Source organism: Convolutriloba macropyga, chromosome 4, assembly GCF_964194025.1.
Source record: "Convolutriloba macropyga chromosome 4, txConMacr16.3, whole genome shotgun sequence".
NCBI classification, from domain to species: Eukaryota; Metazoa; Xenacoelomorpha; order Acoela; family Convolutidae; genus Convolutriloba; species Convolutriloba macropyga.
Genome location: NC_134471.1, coordinates 17,325,317 through 17,343,679, shown reverse-complemented (window position 1 = coordinate 17,343,679; position 18,363 = coordinate 17,325,317). Strand labels below are relative to the sequence as shown.

The 18,363-nt window shown below is 35.9% G+C and overlaps 2 protein-coding genes across 5 annotated transcripts in view; both read right to left on the bottom strand.

Moving 5' to 3' along the window:
• LOC142338292 (uncharacterized) overlaps positions 1–18,363 on the bottom strand; it is a 318,225-nt gene that overhangs the window by 185,110 nt on the left and 114,752 nt on the right. The gene's annotated exons all lie outside the window — the stretch shown is intronic.
• Positions 1–18,363, bottom strand: part of LOC142337489 (alkyldihydroxyacetonephosphate synthase, peroxisomal-like) — a 96,949-nt gene that overhangs the window by 33,087 nt on the left and 45,499 nt on the right. Inside the window, exons 2-5 of the mRNA XM_075386748.1 lie at positions 7,336–7,543; positions 6,783–6,991; positions 982–1,059; positions 334–482 (exon numbers count right to left, since the gene is read on the bottom strand). Of these exons, the coding sequence (XP_075242863.1) occupies positions 334–482; positions 982–1,059; positions 6,783–6,991; positions 7,336–7,490 (591 nt within the window). The 5' untranslated portion in view covers positions 7,491–7,543. The remainder of the gene's footprint in view (positions 1–333; positions 483–981; positions 1,060–6,782; positions 6,992–7,335; positions 7,544–18,363) is intronic.

Sequence of the window (18,363 nt, the reverse complement as noted above, 5' to 3'; positions counted from 1 at the left end):
TTTTTTACTCTCTCTCTCTCTCTCTCTCTCTCTCTCTCTCTATCCAATGCAACAGGGGAGTTATCACATTCGAACAACAGCTTGAAAGTACCCATTGCTATTTTATAAAGATTAATATCAAATCTGTTGAAAAACCTCATGTCATGGCCTTCATAGTTTTGATTTCAATACAAAATCCAAAACCACTAAGTAATATGTGATGTCAGTGGACCCAATTTACCACAGCAAAAGCAACCAAGCATCTTTCATTATAATTTAAGATGAGATTTTGAAAAAGTTCAGTCCCCATATATGCATATGGCATTACACAATTATTACATTTTGATAGATTACCATTTGTGAGGTGTCGACAGAGCACAGCATTCTCTCCTCTTTTCCCATTTGGAGTGCCAGAGAGACATTAGTTCCACCCCCAAAAGGTAATAAACAGACATTGAACTTCTTGGCGGCTTCAACTATCTTCACCACGTCTTCTTCGCTACCTAAAATTAATTTCAGCTTCATTTTAGCGCAAATAATCCCCCCGATCAAAAGCAAATTCTATACATTAAAATATGTTTCATAACTATTGTTTGCATCTGGGGGGGGGGGGGGGGGGTCATATATGATACTTCAGGTAGGGTTCGGATGGTAGTCAAGGTAGATCTTAAGTTTTAAGACTTCTCAAACTTTAGTGTAATGCAAAAACTGCTCGACACAAGTGACAATTTGTAAGCAAGATCAGATTGTACTCTAGGTATAATTTCGTCAACAACGTTGTCTTCACATTCCCCAAGGTGTCTGTTTTTTAACCAACTTTTCATTCCTTTATTTCACGCAAGGATAAGCTCCGCTTCTACTCAACAGCTTTTTTCGGGGAGGGGGGAAGCGTTGGTGGTAGGGTGTTTGTTTTGTTACCACTAATTTCGATAACACCAGATTGCACCTTGTTGAGGCCCTCATGCAACCTCGATTGTAAGGAGATACAAAATAAGATCTAACTTGGCCATAACACGGCGTCAACAACTCTGTCAGGAAGAATTCCAAACCTCAGAGCACCAATTTCTTGAACACAGTGACCTGAAACAGAAGTAGGTGGTGCCATCATGAAACAGGGTAGCTAGCGCTTTTCTTTCGCGCAAACACTCAATTATAACACTAAGGGCAGAAGTGACAATATTAGAGTAGAAAAATCTGAAAATAAAAAAAAACCTAAGTCAGATTTTACTTTCAAAATAAAATTTGTGTTAAAGTCAAAATATCCTCGAATACGAATAAAGCGTTCATCAAACTAAGCATAACAAAAATGCCAAAAAGTGGCAAAGTAAAAAAAGAGGGCAAAAGCTGGCAACACTGAACGAACTTATAAAACGAACGAACTCAAGGTCATAAAAACAATTTATTATTCAGAGCCAAAACGTTAAACAGAATGAAAAGAGCATCATTATAAAGCACATGAGTATAATTTTTTAAGGGAGTAAATAAACAAAACAACCATGCCCAACACCAAACGCTTTATTTCGATTTTTACAATATTAGTGTAAATTTCATTGAAACTATATATTTAACCCTTGAACAGATTGATCTACACCCCATAGGAAGCATATCAAACCTGTTATAAGGAGTAACTACGAGGAGTAAGTAAAATTATTTGGAACAGAAAAACTTGAAAGCGATTCAACTTTTGCAAAATTTGCATCAATAGCACCTACTTGCTTTTCCGCTCCTGTTTAATGCGTCAACGTCTAAAACCGTCACCAAAAATAGCATAAACGAATCTAGGACAAAACAATTAATGAAACACAAAAGTAAACTTATTTCTGCTGACAAAAGCAAAAAAAATTAATATGCGGATCGGCTATTGCAGAGACAAACCTGGCAAAAAACACTACTCTAATTTCTTTGAATCCAGAGTTGTCACCAGAACGAACAATTGCTAGAGCTGTAGCAAACCTGTTATGTAGTTTATATCAAAAACAACCAAGTTAGTAAACACAGCAGGAAGTCCTGAATTAAAAGTTAAAGAATCAATTCACCATCTATTTTTACTAACACACACTCCGTTTAAACGGAAACATTGACAAAAGTAACGAATAAGATAGGCAAAGAAATCGACATTTCAACAACATTATCTTAAAAAAGTAGACAGTGAACAGCATTCAAAGACGTAACCGCTTAATGAAACCTGTAAAACTCAAAATACCATACTCAAAATTTATTGATACCACTAAGTGCCAACATGCCAATTTCAAAACAAAAAAGAACTGCCAACGCTCGAATGACAATTCAGATAAGGTTTTCAGAAACAAATGTGTGTAAAAGTCAAAACACACCCGAATACAGACTAAAAACTCAAAACTATGCATAAATTTATAAATGTTCCTAAAAGCCTCTATTTAACAAGCTTCACTGAGCGCCAGCATACTGAGATGAACCAAACACTTCCAATAGAAGTAAGAAAAAGACATTTTGAGAGCAAGGGAGAACATTCTCTCACAAATGATTGAAAGTAAAATCTGATTAACATAAGAGAAACGCCGCTAAGCTCACAACACGTTGAAAGTATGCATCAATGAGCCCAATGCTGAGAGTGAAGTGAGCGCAAGGTCACAGATCATAGCAAAATTCTACTAAAAATTTCTGACTTAAAATGTACAGAATTAATGCACCTATATTAAGAACATCCCTGCAAAAGCTGGCGACACTCAACGAAAGTATTAGAAAACAGTTGAAATCAAGATCATAAAAAGGTATTATCGAGAGCCAAAGCGTTAAAACGAATTTAAGAGGCTTCGTTAGAAACTACATGACTGTATGTATAATTTTTATTTTAAAGTGGAACGTGAACCACAACCAAGCGGAATTCAAAAAAAATGCATTACAAGAATTTAAAAACGAATGGTGTTAAGACCATCAAATCACTTGATACATTGAAAACTTTAAATACTTGAACTATGTCCCAAAGCTCATTACACCTGTTATGGACCTTTTTAATGCTTCGGCCTAACTAAAATCAACACTGAAAATGGGGTAACAAACAAAGCAAGGACAAAAGTATTAGTAAAGTAACAAAGATATGTTCGGATTACTTGATAAACAAAAAAGAAGTTGACATTTCAATAAAATTGATTTAAGTAAGCTGAGTCAAAGGCATTAACAGCGGTAACTGTTTATTAACACTTAGTGAGAAAAGTTTGAAAAAAATTTTAGCAAGTGAGGAAAAATGTTTTGTTCACATGAGGAATTTTCAAATCTGTTTTTAGTTCTGACTCTAATTTTTGGCACTTTTTCATTTATTTCGCATAGATGTATACGCTAAGATATCAATTAATGACCATTTGAAGCACTATCAACCTTATTAAAGCAATTTTGACTAATTTTTATAAAATGGCGTTTTAGACAATTTTATAAACAATTTGCTAGTTTTACGCCTCTGGGAATTTTGAAGAAATTTGAGTTCCTACAGAAACTTAATTTTGATCTAAAAATAAGCTAAAACTATGCCTCCTTTGGTCTGTTTTTTTCTATATATTTTCCGCCTATTTCAAATAATTTTTGTTCTTTTGAGATGATTTTTATCGGCACAGATTTCTATCCGGACAAATTGTTTTTGTTTTAATTTTGCAAAATAAATAAGGTATGATGGTATTGTTTTTAATGCAAAGAACATCTTTTTCTTAAAAAATTACGTTTTTATTTGTAGTTGCTTGTGTTCCTTAGTGTGTCAAATGCTGTTTAGGTAGTCACGGACCAGGAAAAAACCGCATCAAAAAGTACCTTGGATATCGCAATTTGGGGAGATTTTGGTCAAATTACTGTTTAATAAATTATGATCCTGTAGGTGTTCGTTTCATTTTTCTGTCAGTATCCTGGGTTGTTTTTCAGTATGCTCAGCTCAAGAACTTTTGCCAATTTTGTTGTTATTGATTAAAAGCTTCGGATCTTACTGTACATACAGGAGAAATATTTTGGAACAGCAACTTGAGGCGAATTTTTAACAAAATGGTTCTTGTTTTCTTCGTTATTTTAATTGCCTTTTCTCCGACTGTTTTTACAGTAAACCGTTGCCAAGTTTAACGAAGCAAAAATTTTATTTGAGTTGAAAATTATATTTATCTTGAGTCAACTTTTGCCTTGAATCTATTCGTAAGATTTCTATTTATGTTTTATCAATCTACTTTACACTTCGTTGACGTTTTTCGATATACACAAGTTACGCTTGTCACGCTTGACTTGTGATTGATGTTACTCCTTGTTTCGGTGGAATCAAGTTAGAATTTTGGGTTTAGATTTTACTAAATATAGGGATTGCAGTCGATGTCAAAATATCGAAATCAACAGAGGCTGGATTAACTGATGTAGCCATGTCACGCAGTCATTGGCTATTAAGTTACAAGATTTCATTAGAGCGAAAGCTGATTGTTAATAGTATTGAGCTTATTCAACATAATTGTGAAATCTACCTGAAATTTTGCTCCAACACTTTACGAGGATACCTCCTCTCAAGGATAAAATTGTTTACATCACCGCAAAAAGATATCGATCGGCTTCGTAAAAAAGCCAAGGTCGCATCAAGTTCCTGATCCCTCAAATACATTTAGAGGTAGAAATGATTAATTTTTTTAAGAAAGCAGCCTTCCAATGCTACTTTTCCGCCCACAACAGCAAAAGTTGAGTATTTAACGGCTGTTATTGTTCCGACCCCACTTGTGGGGGGGGGGGAACTATATACTCAAATGGGTTTTTTTTTGTTCCGTGAATTTTGGCCGACCGATATATTCATCGTAGAGAAATGTGCGTGGTATCATTAAAAAGCTCGTCCAGCGTAGAATTCGAAATTAAAAAAATTTTTTTGAATTTCGTTTTTTTCGTGGAGTTATCGAGGTTTAAAGTTTCACATGAACACTGGATATTTGGTTCACATTTGTTCACTTTTACCGTAATTTTCGCTCGAATTACGAAAAACTTAATACAAAACTAGATTTCACGCCAAAAAGTAAATCAATTTTAGGTTTTTAATAGACGAAAGGAGATAATAAAGACTAGTTCTAGTCTTAGAGGGAAGTTTAATATATAAAAAAAATTCGAATTAGGTTTGGGAGCTCTTTTTTTAGAAAATTTTGCAATTTTTTTTGTTTTTTCAAGTCACCTAGAGACTACTAGACACCTTTAATATCGAAGTTCCGTTAATAATAAACCTCTTTTACGATCAAATGAAGCCCAATGAACAAAAAATTTGTTTCGTAGGGATCGCTCATGTTTTTTTTGGACTCGTATCTCAAATTTCGTAATTTCAAATGAAATTTTGATTTATTTTTTGAGGTTTTACTAAAGTTTCATAATCCTATGGCATCAACTTGTTGACTAAAGGTGCAATAGATTTGCTAATGAGCATTAAGTGAACCTATCTAGTGCTGTGAGTGGACAGCTAATGGCTGTTAAGACTTTGAAAATAAATTTTCGAAAGTTTTTTAAAATTAGTAAATCATAAACTTATTTTTGTGAAATGTAAGTTCGTCTCAGTAAAAACAGGATTGAACTCCTTCATACAACTACAACATAAGTTAATCTCATTGGCGGCTTTATCAAATAACTATTGGTTATACGTCTTCAATGCCACAAGATTTCAAATTTTTTAAAAAATTTTTTGGACATTTCGTTTTATTGGTTCATTTTGAAATCTTATCACGTCATCCTAATATTGATGGCTACATCATTCTTTAGTGAAGACGTCCAAAGGATCATAGATAAAACTTTCTGAGAAAAAAAATATGGTTTAAATGGCTTCAACACTTTCTTCTCCCATTTTTCTAAAGAAATTTTGGTTTTTGCCTGTATTTGTTGTTTTTTTTTCATAGTCATAAGACATATTGTGTTGTCTTATTGATTACCTAGGCATCATAAACATCCTTGTATTCACATGGTGGCATAGCTGAGTTTCATTGAATTCCTATGAAAGCTTTTGAACAGAAATCAATCTTTTTGAACAGAAATCAATCTTAAGCTTATTTTCGTGGATTGTAAGTCAGTCTCGGTAATGACAGAACCGCTTTTTTTCTACATCAGCAACAATTTATCTAGTTAGCGGTTTTGTTTTCTAACTATTGGTTTTTTTGACTTCGGTGCACGAGTTTTCATAATTTTTATAATTTTTGGATTTTTTTTAGTAATTTTGGTTCCTTTTGAAATCGTATTACATTATCCTAATATTGATAGCTCCCATTGGCTTAGTGAAAACGTTCAATGGATCGTTGAAAAAGTTTTCAGAGAAAAAAGCTTATGGTTTAAATAGCTTCGACACTTTCTTCTCTCAATTTTCTAACGAACTTTTGGATTTTGCCTGTTTTTGTTGTTGTTTTCATAGTCACTGACTTGTTGTAATTTCTTATTGATAAATTTTGAATGACAGACATCCTAGTCGTCACATCATTTAGGCATAATTTAGCGTATTAAATGCCTTCCGTTGAAAGCTGTAGAATTTTATGACTTTGATACTATGGGTTTTCTCAAAAATTTCGTGGTTTTGATGTATTTTTCTTTGCCATACGACTTATTGTGATGAGTTATTGATGTCACATGAATGAAACCTATGATTGCTATTTCATCGAGGCAGAATTTAGTGTGTTTAATTAACTTAAAATGTAGCAGTTTTTTTTAATTCAAACATCTATTTTTGTTATCTCTTCATTTGGTTGTCAATTAAGTCAAAAATGTAGATGAGCTCGGGTCGGAACATCATGTGCGAACGCACATTAACGAGCCGCCTTGTCGTCTCTGTTATCGAGAAACCAATATCTAATTACCGTGGCTTCTGAATAGCCTCTCCATTGGGCAGAATGAGAAATGAAAAGAACAGGAGTCCAAGAAATTGCAAAAGTCCGTTTGTTTCACCGGTTTGGGCACGTGCTCAGGTTTGATTTCTACTTTGGGAGGCGCTGCATTGTCAGGACTGGCCTGGACTGTCTCCAGCATGTAACTCTTGAGATGAGGTACCTCCCCTTTCAAAGGGTATCTAAAACATACCAAATGCTTGGGAATAATGTTTTCAACATAAAAAGATGTTGCCCTAGCACAATCAAGGGAATACAATTAATGATACGATTGATGTTCATAATATATAAAGTTGGTGCTTGCCCCGGTTTCATCATTTTGACACGCTGTTCCACCTAGGCAACAATCAATATCGACGTACGCTGCTTATCGACGGGAAAAATGCCTAAGAATCATATCACGTCACCATGCAAACTCATCAGTTTCGAATATTCGCATTAGCACAATCCGGTTTTATTCCATGCTGTAAAATACAACAGCAGTACCATTTATAAAATTATCCAAAAATGGTTTCTAACACCTCACCTGGTACCCTGAAACTCAAACGTCTGGTTTTCATTCAGGAAAAATCCACAGTCCTTGTAGCCCCACCCATCGAGTCGCAACTCCTCCAACTTTTGTCTGGGCAGGGCGGAGTCCCGGGTGAACTCTGCACGGGTGTCAAGGGCGGAAGATGACATTAGTTTACAAGAGGGAAACACCTACACCGGTCAGTTAGACAACAAATCAAACTGAAAAACGAAAAAAAAAACATGGAAGAGGTTGGACGACAAACAACTAACAAAACAACTAACGAACTCTAAAGTATACTAACAACATGATTTGAAAACTAGTCACGCTTTGCAGTTTCCGAAGTTGTTCACGGCTGCTTTCAGTGCATAACAGAGCGATAAACAACGCTTTCCTTCCGCAGAAAAAATAATTCAACTGAACTTTATTTTACTTTCATGTCCTTACTTTCAATTAAAATTTTCAATGAAGGATAAGCTTCAGCAACCAAGTCGAAAGAATTGACTCTACACCAAATTATTCTTCAGGCAAGAGACAACTTCGGAAAATTTTACATTTATGCTAACTGTCAAGATAACTTACTAAATAGCAAGTCATTGGAGTTTTCGACTGGTTTAATCTTTATAAAACGCACTGTGGAATTTTGAACAATTTTTATACCTTGTACAATTTAGCATTCAAGAAAGCTAAATAATGCTTTCAACGATTACAGTGCTAAATTAAAGTGTCTTTTTCTTCTTGCTAAAGTTCTTTTTTTGTAACTACCGACTAACCAAAACAGACTTGCTGCCATATTGAAGATTTCAGCGGTCCAATTAGTTGCTAACTATTTAATTATCAATGCACAACGCATCAACAAAGCAGTGCCAGAAAGCCCCCACTTCATTCTCATAGAGTACAACATTCATGCGAAATCGACTGCGAAATGTTGAAATGGATTCGGAATAGAGTCTGATTGATGGCACTGGCTCTTATGTAAATCTACGACGACGATATAATAAACCACTATCGAAATACACGGCAACGACTTAGCAAACTTAACGATATTTTGAACGACTCAGTGACAACTGACAAGAGCAACTGAAATCTGAACTTACTGTGGACGAATTGAAACAGATGCTAACAAAAAGTGAATGTATAAAAATGCGTTTTGGGGGCACCGGATTAAATGGAATCTCAGTGACCTGAAAATATATGTTAATAGTATTAGAGATCATACGAAATCTCCACGAAGAAAAGTGACAATACTAAAGACCCCAAAAAAGATAATAAGCGCAAAGTCAAAGTTTAAAATCTAGGAGTTGATGTTTCCAATAAATTAAAAAACTTTGAAAATTTGCTTAATTTTAAATCTCAATTATGAGATCTCGTTGGATTATAGCGATCCAGGTTTTTCAGCGGATTTACCTCAGACAAAATTTGAGATTTGCTCATCTTGTAACCATCATTTTATCATGTTATTGGACTCCAAGAGCAATGTTCTGTCTGCCAAACTCAAATGATTTCCATATTTCAACCTTCCCATTGCTCTGTTATTAGTTGAGCTAATCAACACAAAATTTTTTTCAAAATGGGGCAATATATATGCGAGGCCGGCTTCTTTCTTCAGTCAATTTTTCACTTTTGTTTACGAATCGTAGAGAAAAGAGAAACGTCATTTTGCAGCCTTTAGAGGCTAGTTTTGATTTATATCAAAAAACACTAAATTTATTGAAGGTTGGAATAAGAGAACTGTTTAAGAAATTGAAGGGAAAACAAAAAGTTGTCGAAATATAGGACAAATGAATTGACGATAACTTTGAACAGAGTTCATACCAAAAAGACAAAAACTTGACATAATCAACAAGTCATCGCCTGATATTCGGTGACATTTTCCGAAAAAATCAACTGGATCATAAGTCCAACTATTTGGTAGATAATTAATTATTTAGCTGTATTTTTGGCGAGAAATTAGATGAGATAAAAATCTGCCATACTTTGTTTGCTACTTCTAGCGTGTAAAATGATCTCTTTATTATTTTGCAAGTTACTGTTTGCTTAAGACATTGTCCGATTAAGGTGGATAAGATTTCAGATAAATGGCTAAAAATTCATCTGCTTATCGTTTAACTGCTGCGACTGTATAACAGATAAATCTTAAATCCCTATTTGGAAGAGAAATGAAGTCTAGCTCTTGAAACTTTCGTAAATGTCAAACTGTTTGAAGATAATTGAGGTCCTTCAAGTGGATGGAGAGCAAAGTTTTACAACATGAGGAAGGGAATCGAACAACTTTGGCCCATTAATCAACTTTCGCCCATTATTAAATTGTTTGAAACCCATTATTCAACTACCGGCCAAAAAATAAACTCACCGACCATATCGGCAGCCATTATAATCAAATATCAAGATAGTAAAATTGCCCAACAACTACAGTCCAAAACCAAGCCAGAATTCCATAACGTGAACAATTCTTCTCGACAAAATTTAAACCGAAAACTTCTCTTAATTGTTCTTAAGGTTAAAATTGATCTACTTAACTCACTTTCTTTGAAAGCGTTTGTATACAGTCTAGACAAATCACCCTATGTTATTTGTTCAGCAGAAACATGGCTCTATATAGGAGTGAAACTTAATTACCTTAATTACCTTAATTACAAGTATTAACACGTGCGTTCAAGTTGCTCTCTTGATTTCAACAAGCAAGACGAAAATAGAAACAAATTTTACACCGAATCTTGAGCACCCTAGATTGATCCCCCACCAACTTTTTTTGGCTGTTATCATATCAGAAGCAATGTGCACGTGAGCAAATCAATTATGTAGTGGTTCTTCAGCAGCTTTTGTTGACCTCAAACCGGTGAGATCTAACCAAAACGACCCCCGCCCTTGTTTTTTTTATCTGGTGGGATAAAAAAAAACTTGATAGGCAATTGCGCATTCAATGTTAACAGTTATGAAAACTAGAGAAAGCAAGAAGGTTTCGTTAGCTGAGACTAACAATACTACAGAGCTTAGTCAGGGGGCAAAACAATGCAATTTATCTTCGGGACTGACTCAGCAAATGAATAATTTAATAATTGATGACAACACTTCCCGCTTTCAAGTGCCCCCCAAAACAACACTTTTCTACCCCGACAAAAAGGATAAACTGTACCAGATATCTGTTATCGAACATCATCTTGGAAAAACTAAAATTAGATATGACCAGTGGGGAGCGAACTTCGATGAGATGGTGTGCTCCAAATCAATATGGGCCTACTCGCAATTTACGCCTTTACTGTCTAAAGTGAAAAAGATACCACGCGATTTAGCGAAGCGCATAGACGAGATTGTGAAATCCGCGAGTTCACCAAATCTAGCTACAACAGATATAAATCTAAATGAACTCCCAGATCTCGAAACCATCAGCAGTAAGCACATCCCTACCCTAAGGTTCATTCCTGTAAAGTTTCGGGTGAGATGGTCAGAATTACTAAAATCCGTTATCGATGCTTGCATTTCACACCCGCAATCGATAGAAAATTGGAAAAAACTCTTTGCAATTAGCAAATGTGTTCTACGCGCGTCTAATCGTGGGGGCAAGAAACACAAGCAGCAGCAAGAGAAACAGTTGTTGAGCAGACTTGAGCGATGGAAATCAGGTGATTATGCTGCACTGTGGTACGAGGCGGCCTCAATGAAGCAGTCAATTAAAACTAGCAATGAGTCAATAGACGCCTTAGCAAGCCGCGCGAAATCTCTTTGTCTGCAGGGGCAGTTTGGGAGGGCAGCGAAAGTTCTGTCTTCTGACGGCGTCGCACCTGACAATGCTGCAACGTTGAATGAACTTAAAAAGCTCCACCCTAAAGAAAAGCAACCTGACCACCAATTTGATCAAGATGCTAACACGAACGCATATCAATTTGACGAGGCATCAGTATTCTTCCAAATCGAGTCGTTCTCCAAATTTACTGCAGCTGGGCCGTCAAAAATGTACCCCGAGCATCTGCTGCATGCAGTAAACTGCGGTGCCCCTGATCAATCAAAGCGAGCAATCACTAGTTTAACAAAATTTGTCAACTTAGCTAGCAGGGGTCAGCTTCCCGAATTTGTTGCTCCTATACTATGTAGTGCAACAATAACTGCATTGAAAAAATTGAAAGGTGGGGTCCGTCCTATCGCTGTTGGGGAAGTCATTCGACGTCTTATTGCTAAATGCATAGCTCGTGAAGCGAATTCAGATGCTGCTGATCTTTTTAACACAAAACAATTGGGGGTAGCAGTCAAGGGTGGTGCTGAGGGCATAGTACATGCAACAAGAGTTTCCTTTGAAAAACTGCAAAGGTCAAAAAATTCCGGAATATTGCAGATTGATTTCAAAAATGCCTTCAATTCGGTAAAAAGAAGCAAGGTTTTGGAAGCAGTCGCAAAATTCTTACCTAGTGTTGCCCCTTTTGCGACTTTTTGCTACTCACAACACAGTCATTTGCATTTTAACAACACATACTTAAGTAGCCAATCGGGAGTGCAACAAGGGGATCCTTTGGGGCCGCTTTTGTTTTCACTAGCTCTGTGGCCAATCATTAAAGAAATTGAAACAAAATTACCAAATCTAGTACAGCATAATTGGTATTTGGATGATGGCATCCTTGCTGGTACCCACCAACAACTTTGCACAGCATTGAATTTGTTGACAAATTTGGGTGAAGGATGCGGCTTAGAGCTCAGAATAGAAAAATGTGAGCTTTGGTCACCCGTTGATCTGAACGCTATAGATAACAGAGTAAAAAGAAATAGCAAAGAAGGACTTGAGATCTTGGGCGCTGCCATCGGCAATCCCAGTTTTGTTGCTGCATCTTTGAGAAAAAGAGTCAACAAAATAGAAAACCTGCTCGACAACTTGGCGTACCTAGACGACCCACATTGTGCGCTTGGAATTCTTCGAAGCTGTCTTGGTGCCCCAAAGATGGTATATTCCCTGCGATGTAACACTCCATCTGACGAATCCTCTGTTATTTTGCAGGATTTTGACAAGCTTCAGAGAACAACATTTGAGAATATGTTAGGTACCCTTATAAGTGACAACGCTTGGAAGCAGGCTTGTCTACCAATAAGCAAAACTGGCGTTGGAATTAGACAAGCAATTGACCAATTGAAAGCGGCGTTTGTTGGGTCAGTATCGCAGGCAGACGCTTTAGTGGAACAAATAACCGGTGAGAAAATTACAGACAATCAAATTTTCAAAGAAACAGTGGAAGAACTGAAGAATATAGAAATTAGCCAATATACGCAACACAAGATTCAGGAGGCACTTGACGATGCTGCTTTTTCTGACCTTCTTGGTAATCAGACTTCAAATCGGGAGAAAGCTCGTTTGCTTTCACTAACGTTGCCTCAATCTGGTGCCTGGCTTTCCGCACCTCCAATCCCTAGTCTGGGCCTTCACCTTCAGCCAAATGAATTCAGAGCCGCATTGAAGTATCGGATTGGTGTTCCGTTATACATTGAGGAACGAAAGTGCCCTTACTGTCAAAACGGCAGACTGGACAAGCTGGGTGATCACGCTTTAAGCTGTCAGGGTCGGGGGGATATGATATCGCGGCACGATAGAGTGAGGGATAGAATATTTGCTGCTTGCTCGACCGCAAACTTATCACCCGTCTGCGAACAGAAAAATTTGATTCCAGATAATAACTCAAGGCCAGGAGACATATACTTGCCAAGCTGGTCAGCGGGACAGCCATCTGCGTTAGACGTAACCATAACTTCCCCACTGCAGCCCAGTCTAATTTCAGATGCGGCGAGGAGGTGTGGTTTTGCTCTGACAAATGCTGAAGATAGGAAATATGAACATTATGCCCAAAAATGTGCCGAAATAGGTATCCAGTTTGTACCACTCGCGTTTGAATCTTTCGGGGGCTTCTCAGATTTGGTCCGGAAAACTTTGAAACGTATAGCCTTGCTTGCCGATAACCGAAACTTTCAACCAGCTGGTTTATCAGTTGCCTACAATCGATTATCTCAAGGAGTCTCAGTGACTTTAATGAGAGGTTCAGCCACAATGCTGATCGCCAGAGATCCCCTGTTATGAGACTCATTCCTGCGACAACACCTTCAGCCCCACAATAGTTAATTTACAGTATTGACTCACCCAATTTTAGCTGCCCAGTTATTGCTTTGCGCGAACTTGTTTGTCACCCAATGAGCGGGGACAATGCTCATTTCTTCTGTTCAACCCGATTGTGTGGGTTGATTTTGAAGAAATTTTGAAGACCCGATTGTGAGGGTTTGTGGGAACAAATAAAAGGCAAATACTCAATTGCGTGGGCGCCATGGTGATTTGTGGGCACAAGGTTGATCGCAAGAAAACTTTCTGAGAATTGACTGAACTTAGAAATGATTTAAACCATGATTTCCCCAACCAAGCACACCTTAAATTTATGATTGGATATAAAAAAAAATTACCTTGTAGCATGATACGAAAGAGTTAGGGTAGGAGTAGTGACAGTTATGTAATCGTTCCTGACCAATAACAACTGAAAATGAAGCCAACTATTACAAAGCGCTATTTGTAGCTATTTACTTAACCAGACGGCCAATTGATAAAAATCAACCAAAACATTGAAAACTTATAACCATATCTCTCTTAACTGATAACTCACATCGCGTCAATTAATTGGCAATCAATAATCCGATTGCTCAAATTTCAAATAAAAAACCAGCTCCGAAAATACATACGAAATGTCATGATATGAGGATAGATAAATAAAAAGCGAATAGGGCACATACCAAAAGCCAATTTATTAGCAAAAGCCCTAATAAGAGAAGCGAACGCCCTGTAACAAGTAAACCCTCTATCTTTTTCATTATATCCCATCGCAATGGTGACTTGTAAGAGAGCCGAAGTGAAAAGAGCCGATTGAAAGAGAGCCGAAATATTATTTAAATTATTAGTCGGTAAATTAAGATAAATTTTGCAGCCAATTAAATTGGCTTCTGAAATGAGACTGTGATTACGTACAACTATGCCGACGTAATACTATGCCGATTATAAGAGTGCCGAAAATTTATTCAATTTTTCACCCGATGAATTTCGAAACTGCTATTACCAATTAATTATCAATTAAATGCTAACCGAATAATGTTTTCAAAGCAACCAGGGCACGCTGGTCAGTATTCGGTTGTGATAGATTCATATCAAGTCCCACGGGCCGCTGAGGCATGGCCGTGGCCCGCAATTATCATTGTTTGTTTTAAATATTTCTCCCTCCAATTATCTTGTTCTGATAAATAATAAAATCCAAAATGTCACAACTTCATTGTGATTGGGTCAGAAATTTTGCGCTCATTTCAGTTAAAGTGATTTGATTGGTTTAGAAATTTATCGGGAGAAAAAATGAATATATTTTCGGCACTCTTATAATCGGCATAGTATTACGTCGGCATAGTTGAACGTCACCCCAAATTTTCAACCTATCATAACAGAGTATTTGAGAAATGAAATTTTAATATTTTCTGGTAAAAGAAACTGAAAGCGAATTAATAAATAATTATCTTGAAATTATACCGGGCCATGGCCATGCCTCAGCGGCTTATAGGACTTGATATGAAACTATCACAACCGAAAATGAGACCAATTAACCCAATTAAGTGCTTTTTTGGTAATCAACTCTCAGTTTAGTGTAATTTAAGGCAACTTTTTGCTTTCGGCTCTTTTTAAATCAAGTCAGGTTCGGCGCTTTCTAACGACCGCTCTTTATAACGTCGGCTCTCTTGCACGTATCTCATCGCAATACAAATTTGCGTACGTTAAACTTGATGTATTCACAAAAATTGAAAGCATAAAAGTAGAACAGTTCAGAGAGGTGATGTGAATTCAAATATATTGAAAAACCAATTGTTAACTAAAAACTGCCTAAACTAATATAGCAAACGATTTGTGCTCCCCGAATCCACCCGAACACCTCAATCTTTCACTACTTGCGTGGACATCTCATTAATTCTCATTTGTGTTTACACGTATTTGTTGAGCTTTAGGACACCCGACTTCACGAACCGTTATCCCAATACACAGACAAATGAAAGGGCGGCGGCAGTGAAATGAAAGTCTAATAATAAGAGAAGCGAATTTCGAGATGCTTGCGAAGAGAATTTCCCATATTCAGTAGCAATCATCAAGGATACAGCAAACCTACGGATCAAAAGAGTTCTTTCTGTATAAATCTACAAATCTACAAAGGACTCGAACGAGCATTTACAAACTTCTCTTCTTGAGCAAGCGTGATTCCTAATTCTGAATGAAACAAGCGAAAAGGAATTTGAGAAGTATTTTAAGTGGTCTTGACAAAAATTCATTCCCTAGCGTTTCGATAAATTTTTTCTTTCACAAAGATTTTTTGAAAGAGCGCGTTTAGTTACAAAGGAAGGTTGAAAACTCAATCAGAATAACTATGTGCCAACATCGAAAGCAGAATTTGCAGCAAAAATTTTGCAGCATGAATCACCGACTGTAGTGTATTGTTCCTATTTTTGGTGGATTGTAGCTCAAAAAAATTTTTCTAAGGACAAATTTTTGTCGCCCCTTTAATTTTAAGATGTGAGTAATGTTTTCAAAATTTTTATATTATTTGCTTGTTTTCCACCTACGTGCTTTACTTGCATAATGAGCACCATTATCAACTGCTGTTATGGAGGCAATCTTCAGGTTCTAATACAGAAGTGCCTTGTATTGGTGTCCTTTTTTCTGTAAGAAAAATATCTTTATGATCATCACTTTTTCGATAACGTCAAAACATTTTTTAATTACTCTCTTTTCTTGATAGGTCTAACATAAGTTTCGGTTTAAATTAAAACTGGAGATTAGTTAGTGCTCGTCAGAAGCATTAGAAACTTCTAAAAATTAAAAGCTTACTTGCAATTTTGAAAAATTTGATTGCAAAACTTAAAAGTTTTACAATAAAACGTTGCAAATTTTGTCAATTTTTTGTCTTCCATCTGGAGCTATTCGACTAGTTGAATGAAAAACTACTAAAATGGACTAATATAATTGCTATAATTTAAACGGTGACATCACTATATCGCTGATTGAATCACAAAGCTCACCTGGAACTAACTAAAATACCAGGCAGATCAAGAACAGTCAAATATGAATTATTGTTGTTCCGAACCCATTTGTGGGGGGAGGAACTATATTCTCAAATGGGTTGTTTTTGTTCAGTCAATTTTGGCCGATCGATATATTCATTGTAGAGAAATTTGACTGGTATCATTAAAAAGCTCGTCACGCGTAGAGTTCGAAATTAAAAAAATTTTTTTGAATTTCGTTTTTTTTGAGGAGTTATCGAGGTTTAAAGTTTTGCGTGAACACGTGATGTTTGGCATGATTTTGTTCACTTTTTTGTTCAAATTAAGATTTTTTTCTATAAAAAATTTCAATTCAAAACTACATTTTCTGCTACAAATAGAACAGTCTTGTGATTCTAACAGACGAAAAGCCATAAAAGGGGTAGTTTTCGTCTCAGAGGGACGTTTACTATAAAAAATTCGATTTTTATTTGAGACCTGATTTTTTAAAAACCATTTTTTGTTTTTTATTGTTTTATTTTCAATTCACTTGTAGACTAGTCACTTTGATATCCAGGTTGTGTTCAGGACAAAGCTCATTTACAGTCAAATAATGCCCAATAAACAAATAATTTCTTTTTAAGGAATCGACCATTTTTTATGGCTCCGATTCTGAGTTTTAGTATTTTTTTTTTAATTTTGATTTTCTTTTTGAGATTTTATTAAGATTTTGTAGCCCTATGACATAGACTCATTGACTAGAATTGCAATAGGCTTCCTAAAGAGCATTAAGCGAACCTATGTAGTAATTTGAGGGGACAGCTAATGGCTGTTAAGACTTATAAAATAAATTTTCGAAAAATTTTTTATTAAAATTTTGATTTATTTTTTGAAAGTTTACTAAATTTTCGGAGTCCTATGGCATAAACTCGGTGAATAAAAGTTCAAAAAGCTACCTGATGAACATTAAGTGAACCTATATTGTGCTTTGAGTGAACAGCTAATGGCTGTTAAGAATTAAAAAATAAATTGAAGAAATTTTTTGAACAATAATCGATAAATTTATTTTTGTGAACGGTAGCTCAGTCTCAGTAAAGACAAATCCCTTTGCTACAACCACAATTTTGCGGTTAAATGTTTTATCTTCTAACTTTTGGCTCCAGGTCACAAGTTTGCCACAAGTTTGGCTCCATGCCAAATCGAAGCCACAAGTTTTCAAAATTAAAAAAAAAATTTTGGCTAATTTTTTCGTAAATGTTTCCTTTTGAAATCCTCTCACATTATCCTAATATTGATAGTTAAGAGGAGCCGTTCATTGGATTATAAAGAAAGTTTTAAGAGAAAGCTCATAGTTTGAATGGCTTCGACAATTTCTTGCACTTTTCTACTGAATTTTTCATTTTTGCCTGTATTTGTTGTTGTTTTCATAGTCATCGGACTTTTTGCGATGTCGGCTTGATGAATTGAAGTTGTCATTAATGTTTTCCCATTGAGCATTGAGGCATAACTGAGCATATTTATTGACTTCCGTTGAAAGCAATTGTATTTAATGGCTGTTGCGACTTCAAATATAATTTCTTGAAATTTTTGAACACTAAACAACATTAAACTTATTTTTCTTGAACTCTAGGTCATTCTCACCATTGACAGGACCCACTTCCTATTTTTGCAACCAAAATCTGGTTAGCGGTTTTATCTTCTAACGATTTTTCATAATTTGGTTAGCGATTTTTCATAATTTTTTTTAATTTTTGGTTACTTTTTTCATAATTTTGGATTCTTTTGAAATCTTACCACATTATCTGATAATCTACAGTTCCCATTGGAATAGAGAAGAATTGCCATAGATCATAGATCAAGTTTGTAGAGAAAACGGTATGGTTTTAATGGCTTCGACACTGTCTCCCTTTTTTCTACTGGTTTTTCCTGCATTTGTTTTCATATTCTTCCGACTTATTGTGATGAACTATTTTTGATTTAAGAATGACACAAATCTTTGCCTTCTCATGGAAGCGTAAC